An 8,239-nucleotide genomic window follows, 5' to 3' on the forward strand; every position below is an offset into this window, starting at 1 on the left:
ACTATGTTGGACAGCTGTAAAATCGTGTAGACAGGTTGTCATACAACAATCAAAAGAGCTTCAGTGAATGGGACTGTAAACGCTAAACATTGGACATACAATTCTCCCAACAACTGAGAGATGATGCAGCGGCCCAGCCAATGCTCTAGCCACATGCTCCGGCGAGGAGGAGCTTCCAGCTCAAGTGGGATGCCAATCAAAGGCATAAACTTCAAATTGTATCTGAGAGATCAGGCTGAGACCTGAGGGCAGGCACATCAGTTGGAGCTCAATTGTTGATGTGATCACATCCGACGGTGTTGCAGCGAAAGAGAAAAGCTGAGATTTGAAAGAATAGCAGAAGAACTCATTGTGACCTTATTTGCTGCCGGTTCTTTTCCTGGTCACTTTCTCTTTGACTTCTTTACTCTTCGGGTCTCGTGTTCCGACGTGTTTTGGCATACGGACTCGGCGGAGAGGATGTCTTTCCCCCAGTTGGGCTACCCTCAGTATTTAAGTGCCTCCCAAGCGGTGTACGGCGTGGATCGGCCGGGGGTCCTGACTCCGTCGTCCCGGGGAGGGAGCGCTGAGATAGCGGGTAACCAGTCGGCTGCTGCCGCTGCAGTCACCTCGGTGTTGGGCATGTACGCAAACCCTTACACTGCACACAACTACAGCGCATTCCTGCCTTACAGCAGCGCGGACTTGGCTCTTTTCTCTCAAATGGTAAGGGCTATTTCTATACTTCTGGTGTTGTATTGTAGTGGTCTGTATTGTTGCTTTACGTCAAAGTGTTTCACTTATTTTACCGGGAAAAGGCAGGTGAAAAGACGGCTGAGTACTATTCAGTCTGCGGTTGCTTTGCAACTTGCATATACTCTCGTTCTCCGGAAGTTTGTTGATAAGAAATAACAATCTATAACTTTTATCTGCACGTCTTAATTATTGGACTCAGATTCATTATTCTTAACCTACTTCGGAAGTGTATTAGTGATTTGAAGTGGGAGTTTGTTTCAGCTGCTTTCAAAGAAATGTTGTTCGATTATAAATGAGCCAACAAAAAAAACATTTCGTTTGAGGGAGAAGTTATTTAGTATAAAAGAGAGTTTAGTCTAGATAATGGTGCTTGTGACACAAATGATATAGTTTAGTTGAATTTAATTATTATAGCATTGGTTCTCGGCTTCAGAAATATCCCTAAAGACTGCTATTCGTTCTGGTGAATAGAAACAACAAAAAGGCCTTTGCTTGAAGTTGGCAGCTCCACAAATCATTCAACTGTTCGGATAAAACAGCAGCTATATAAACCAAACCTTTACGGCCAAACTTATTCCAGGCCCACAATAACCTAAACATTATATTATCATTTAGCCTCGCAACATAGTTCTACTTTTTAAAATTCATTTTGAGGGAAATGATTTGAGGATAAGACGTACGTATTTATGAAATATTGTGGGGTTTTTTTAAGTTTATAACCTGACATGTAAAAATGATAATTTACAGATACTTTACAATATAAGGCAGTTCATCACTATAGAACACGGTTACAAGAATGCAGCGTGAATAAGGCTTTCTCTGGTAGACAATACAACCTTTCTCATCAAATAAATCATTTAAATCCATGATGACATTGACATTTTATACTGTCCTACAAAAATACACTTCATTTAATAATTCCAATAGTTACTTCCATCTGCTTTTGATACAGAAATAGTATTGCTTAAATAACAAGAGAAACAGACAAGGCCGCAGCGGCAACTGATACCGTTTCGGTCAAATGCATTAAAAATAATTCTACTCAACTCAGTAATTAAAACGCGAAAACATATCATGAATATATATATATATATATATATATATATGTGTGTGTATAGTCATACTCTTAAATATATAGGCTTAAATATAATACATAGGTTATGAGTATTATAGTTTTCTGAACTTTTGGACGCTATTTCAAGGACATTGTCTACAGTTATCCCAAACTGTAATTAACGTAAACGAGTGGCATAAATGAGTTTCAGGGATATCCAAGCGATTAGGCCCATTATGAAATGCTCTTCGTGTCAAAATGTACGCGCGGTATTAGGCATTTATAGACATTGACGTGTTTCTAAGCAACATATTAACCAATCCCGTGGCGTTGTTCATCCTTCCAGGGCTCCCAGTACGAGCTGAAGGACAGTCCTGGCGTCCATCCAGGCAGCTTCACGGCCCACACCTCGCCAGCTTTCTACCCATACGGTCAGTTCCAGTACGGGGACCCGGCCAGGCCCAAGAACGCCACCCGGGAGAGTACCAGCACGCTGAAGGCCTGGCTCAATGAGCACAGGAAGAACCCTTACCCCACTAAGGGAGAGAAGATCATGTTGGCCATCATTACTAAGATGACCCTGACGCAGGTGTCCACCTGGTTCGCCAACGCCAGGAGGAGGTTGAAGAAGGAGAACAAGGTGACTTGGGGGGCCAGGAGTAAAGACGACGAGGATGGAAACATCTTCGGCTCCGACAATGAGGGAGACGCGGAGAAGAACGACGACGAAGAGGAGATCGATCTAGAAAGCATCGATATAGACAAGATAGACGATAACGATGGAGATCAGAGCAATGAGGATGAGGATGATAAACCGGACGGTAGACACCGAGAACTGGACAGTCTGGAGAAACGGCGAGCCTTCGCTCTGCAACACGACGCCTTCGACAAATCTAAAAACTCAATTTCCTCCGGGAAGGAAGAACTTTCTGATAGAAACAGCAACACCATAGTTGTGTCTCCGGACAGACAGGGAAGTTTTCAGCTCCCAGTGAACACTAAGCCTAAGATCTGGTCGTTAGCTGAGACGGCTACTAGTCCTGATAGTTCTGTCAAGTCCAACTCTCCCTCCGGTCTTACCGGTCACACCCCGTCTCAGATGCAGCACCCGGCCTTCCTGCCTTCTCACGGACTATATACCTGTCAGATAGGCAAGTTTCATAACTGGACCAACGGAGCTTTCCTGGGGCAGAACTCTCTGCTCAACGTCCGGTCGTTTCTAGGTGTTAATCAGCACCAGCATCATAACGTTCACTTACAGACCCAACAGCAACAGCAGCAGCACCAGGCCTCGGTGTTGGTGTCGACTGGAGCCTCGCCACAACTCAGCCCCAAGCACATAGGTACGCACCAGTCAGAATCCTATGCGCAATGCTTTATTTACGATTATATTTGGTAAGCAACAACAAAATAAATAAATAAAAATATCATAGAAATTACAGTTAGCCTATCAATTGTATTTTGTCCCCACCAAAAAAAGTGCTTTTAAAACGACTAAAGTTTCCACACACACACACACACACACACACACACACACACACACACACACACACACACACACACACACACACACACACACACACACACACACACACACACACACTAGTATTTGTTATAATAATTATCATAATAATAATAATAATAATAATAATAATAATGACATAGAAGCATTACGTTATTACTCAGGTATTTAATTAAAATATATAATTCGTTTATTTTGTAATGAGTTTTAATCCTTTTATTTCAGACCGTGAAAACGTTGTAAGAAGTGCCTCTCCTCCAACGCAACCTCTGAAGTCCTCATTCAGACCTCTTCACGATGGGTAAGAGGCTCTTTGATTGATTGGCTAAATGCAGTCGGACTAAAGCATTGCAGTAAGACTGATATTCCTAATAATTGTAATATCAAATGGTTTCCTAATATAAAAAAAATGGTGTCATTCTGTGGTGTGTTGTGGTTAGGCTCTTAGAAGGTATAGGGACTGGTTTCTTGGTGGACAGATGTGAGAGATTGGTCTGTCTTCTAAAATAAATAATTTAAAAAAAAGAGTTGTTCTTCTCCGGGTGACACGGGGTTTTTGGCCCCAGCCCCCTCTTCCCCCTCCTCCCCTAATTCCCTCCCTCTGGAGGCTGACTACTTATCAAGTCCCCCGTAAAACGGGACCTGTCTGGGGCTCGGCTTCCCTAAAGACCCCGGGGAGCAGCTTGGCCCTGGGGAGCTTTCTAGTGGAAGACTTTACCCCGTCTAGAGTGCTAACATTTACACAGACCCTCTTTTCTTCCCACTATTAGCACTAGGCCGCTGCTGGCAGTGCTATCCTCATATGACGGGCCTGTTTGTGTGTGTGTGTGTGTGTAGTTTGGCATGTTTTATACACACGTGGAATCATTCGTGTCATAAATGATATGCTTTAAATACAAGTTCCTGATATAGGTTAAAAAAAATAAAAAAGCGTCGATAGAATTCACATGAAAACTTGAAGAGATATAGAATCCTAGATCACATCTTCTGTATGTTGACCCAGTGGCAAATCTACTTGAAAATAATATTCTATTCTATAGATAAACCAGTTTTGTCTTTCCATTGTTATCTTCATCCTCCTGTCTGTTCTTTCATCCCCCAGGACTCAGCAAGACGCGCCGCAGCTGGCCCTTTCCTCGGCTTGATCAAGACATTCAGCCCTGGAACAAACAACAACAACAACAACACTTTACGAACTCAGAAAAGGACAATGAGAAATAACTTAATTCACCGTAGCGTTCAGAACAAATGGTTCATTTGATATAAACTCCTGTGGCAGGATTTCGTCTATTGTTGTAAATAATGGCGCCGGTTATTTACCCGCTCCTTACCCTGGGACGTTTGGTTGTCTTTTCCTTTTGTCTTTATTCCGTTGGACTCTTCTGTTCTGTACATACAGTCATTTACATGTGTAAATAGCGCGTTGACGACATTTGTCCAGATCGTATATTTTGTCTAATAAACTAAATGAAATTATAGAGAAATCAAAGAATATAGATCTTTTTTTGTTTTCGTTGGTATTTTCTAGATCAAACAGCTCTAACACAGTGAAATATTTAGAGAAAAGGGGACTCTGTCGCACAATATTATTTAACAATACCAGAATTTAATTTGGTTAAAACCTACACGATTATTATCAGTATTGTTATTATTACGATTATTATAATAATAATAATTATTGTTATTATTATTGTTGTTGTTATTATTATTATTATTATTATTACAACACATCAGTCAGGGTAAATGGCTCGTCATAACTAACGCTAAGATGGTCCATTCCATTATAATCATTAGCAGCTAGGAGGAAACCGCCTTCACCTCGTCCCCCTGTTAGAGAGAGGGGCAGAGCGGCTAAAGCAGCGGATAATACAGACCCTCCTTTATCTAATGTTATTCCACTTTCTCCAGTTAAATGGGGAGGGAGCGGCGACGCATTGAGGTGCTAATAACCGGGCCAGATGGTTACTGGTGCCGGGGAAACGGACAGAAGCAGCTGGGAGCATCATTAAGTAATAATGTGGGAACGCCCTGCCCAAACCAAAATCAAATGGTTAAAATCTAATCTGTCAGAAAGAGAAGTCGATTCGGTAATGTATTATTAATAGTGAGAGGTTAGCTGGTCCGGTGACGTTGTTAGCAGGGTTACTAACTGTGTTTTTTTTGGGGGGGGTCCGGACAGATACATGTGATCGGAAACAGTTACAGGGATGGACTGAAGTAAGATACTTCTATTGAATCAGTTTAATAATAAGGTGATGAGGAACAATTGCAAGGATTATGGCGATGTGATTTGAAGTGTAACATTGTTTTGGTTATTGGAATGAACGGTGGTAATGTTGGATTCACAACGATCAGACTTCAATACAGAAAGATATCTCAGGCCTACATTAAAGACGATAATATTAACAGGTTTCATTCAAATTAAAACAACTGTAAACAACTATAAACAAATAATAGCCTCCTTAAACTGTTTTATTTTTATTTATAACAATTACATTTCATGTTACATATTTAGTGGATATAACGCAATGTCAACATACCTATTGAAAATGGTTAAATATAATATTTTTATTGTAGTATTTTCAATAGACGAATATATTTAGTATTCGCTATTTTGGAGGTATGGCAGGCTGAACGTGTTGGCTGGCTCGGTGCCTGTCTATTGTTGTATCACAGCGACCTCTATAGGCTTCAGTACATTTACAGATAAATAATATAGACCTAGTCGAAATTTGCTGTGATGAATTATGTGCATATATGCACGAATTGATTGTGAGACTGCGTTGCGTCAAAAGATTTTCACTTTAACTCTAGAAACACTTGACAACTTGGAACTTTTTACAACTTGGAATAAAGCAACCAAATTTAGCCTAGAATATGTGTCAAAAGATGATATGTTATCAAATTGTTATTTCCTCCCGAATGGCGCAGCGGGTTATAAAGCACTGTATCTCAGTGCTTGTGGCATACACTACAGACACATTGGTTCGATTCCAGGCTGTATCACAACCGGCCGTGATTGGTATTCCCATAGTGCGGGCGCACAACTGGCCCAGCGTCTTCCGGGTTCGGGTTTTCCCGGGCTAGGTCGTCACTGTAAATAAGAATTTGTTCTTAAAACCGACTTTCCTAGTTAAATAAAGGTTAAATAAAATAAACTATCTCACAGTCAGACTGAACACAAACACTGTGTGTGTGTGTGTGTGTGTGTGTGTGTGTGTGTGTGTGTGGTCAGATAAAGTTTAGAATATAATTACTTTTAGAAGATTGGAAACAGATGTTCTATATACACTATAAACCATAACAGTGTTCCCTGCGCCGTTGCTTATGAGGGTCAAACAATTTAAATTCAGTGTTAACAAAGGCAATTTAAAATAGTTGTTTTCTAATCATTTTACAAAGTCTAAAGATTGGTGTTGTCCTATATTAGTACATTTGAGAGATTATTTCGCAATGAAAACGTATTTGAGTATTTTTTTATTTATTTTTTTAATCCAGAGAGCAAGGCAGAGTAATGGAGGTCTAACAGAATTGAATGAATCAAATGGAGATCAGTGCGCACTCCAGCAGTCTCCACCGGGTTAATTCCGGGGTCAAAGTGGCTTTATTTTTCAGTAAACGTTGACTTCTCTCAAGGAGAGAAACATTTATGCGCATAAATTTGTGACATTTTGATGGCAGTTCGCTAAACAGTTACGCCGTTAAAAGCCTGTTAGAAAATTAACCAGGTCAGAGGGTGGTAAAAGGGCAGGACAGGGTCAGATGTGTTTGTTGTGCCTTCTGTCAAAAAAAAAAACACACAATTAATTATATTATCAACAACTTTATGCATCTATACACAGAGCTCAACCGTCTCTCAGATCTCCATCGGGAGGTTAATTCATGTATGGATTTAGAGACGCTGGTGACTTCTGGAACATCGCTATGAAGTTTCAATCGCCCTTGTAAATTACTATTAAGGACAAAAAAAGGAAAATCAACCCAGTCATGGAACAACATGAAACGCAGAAAATATAAAGTGCTTATAATATAATGAAATAGATCATGTCTGAATAAACAACATGGCTCAGTGTTTAAATGCGCTGATATAATTCAGATGGACAAAAGACAGCCCTTCCAGGAAGTCAAGGCAGGTGCGCGGAATGTCATCTTTTAACTCTATGTTCACACGTCACATCTTCTCAACCAGCCTTTTGTAGTTGAAATGAAAATAAACCCCCAGGTGGTGTCTGATTTCTGGGTTTTGTAGCGAAGCACCTTGAGGTTTGCAGAGCCGCTAGCTGCAGCCTGCCATTATATTATGTTTCCTTTTAATATATACAACAACACAAATCATTTAGCGGTGGATGTACAGTTGATTGTTTAATGAGTAATAAAGCGGTTAGGAGCCTATAATTAGGCTGTCACTGTGAGCTGGTCCTCCCAGCGCCTCGGGCCACAGCGGAGAGAGACGCCATTCACACTCCAAACAAATACATTTAAGACAGCGTAGAGATATACTGTCGAGGTGGTTCGCTGTTAATGCTAAGGAAAGTCATCTAATATTCACCGCTTGTTATTTAATGGCCAACAAGTGTAAACAACAACACAAAAACAACAGCCCATGGTATAATAAAGTAACAACAATTATTATTAGTTAAATGACAGCAATTATTATAATAATGAGCAGTATGGGCAATTACCTTTTCCAATGAATTAAAGAGAAATATAGTTTAATTAATATATCATCGATTTAATGGTTGCTCATGTGATAAAACACAGAAATATAGAAAAAAAAATGCCATATTGTATTAACAGATTTAAAATTAATTTGACTTTTAATCATTCCTATTAACAAAATAAAAGTTACATACATTTTAATAATGAATACATTAACATTAGATGCCAATGCAAATTGGCACTAAACTGCTGCTATGTTGAGGAAGAAC

At 40.0% G+C, this 8,239-nt stretch overlaps 1 protein-coding gene across 1 annotated transcript; it reads left to right on the plus strand.

Moving 5' to 3' along the window:
* Positions 1–217: 217 nt before the first annotated feature.
* irx1a (iroquois homeobox 1a) lies at positions 218–6,187 on the plus strand. Its single transcript, XM_014185368.2, has 4 exons — positions 218–705; positions 2,136–3,132; positions 3,537–3,612; positions 4,414–6,187. The coding sequence occupies exons 1-4, from the start codon at positions 460–462 to the stop codon at positions 4,454–4,456; spliced, it is 1,362 nt and encodes a 453-aa protein (XP_014040843.1). The 5' UTR covers positions 218–459; the 3' UTR covers positions 4,457–6,187.
* The last annotated feature ends 2,052 nt before the right edge of the window (positions 6,188–8,239 follow it).

Source organism: Salmo salar, unplaced genomic scaffold, assembly GCF_905237065.1.
Source record: "Salmo salar unplaced genomic scaffold, Ssal_v3.1, whole genome shotgun sequence".
NCBI classification, from domain to species: Eukaryota; Metazoa; Chordata; class Actinopteri; order Salmoniformes; family Salmonidae; genus Salmo; species Salmo salar.

Bases quoted from the DNA above. Each gene is read 5' to 3' on its own strand.
- irx1a (XM_014185368.2), top strand. From the start codon at position 460: ATGTCTTTCCCCCAGTTGGGCTACCCTCAGTATTTAAGTGCCTCCCAA. The intron at 3,133-3,536 runs GTACGCACCAGT...CTTTTATTTCAG, and splicing joins ACTCAGCCCCAAGCACATAG to ACCGTGAAAACGTTGTAAGA. The intron at 3,613-4,413 runs GTAAGAGGCTCT...TTCATCCCCCAG, and splicing joins TTCAGACCTCTTCACGATGG to GACTCAGCAAGACGCGCCGC.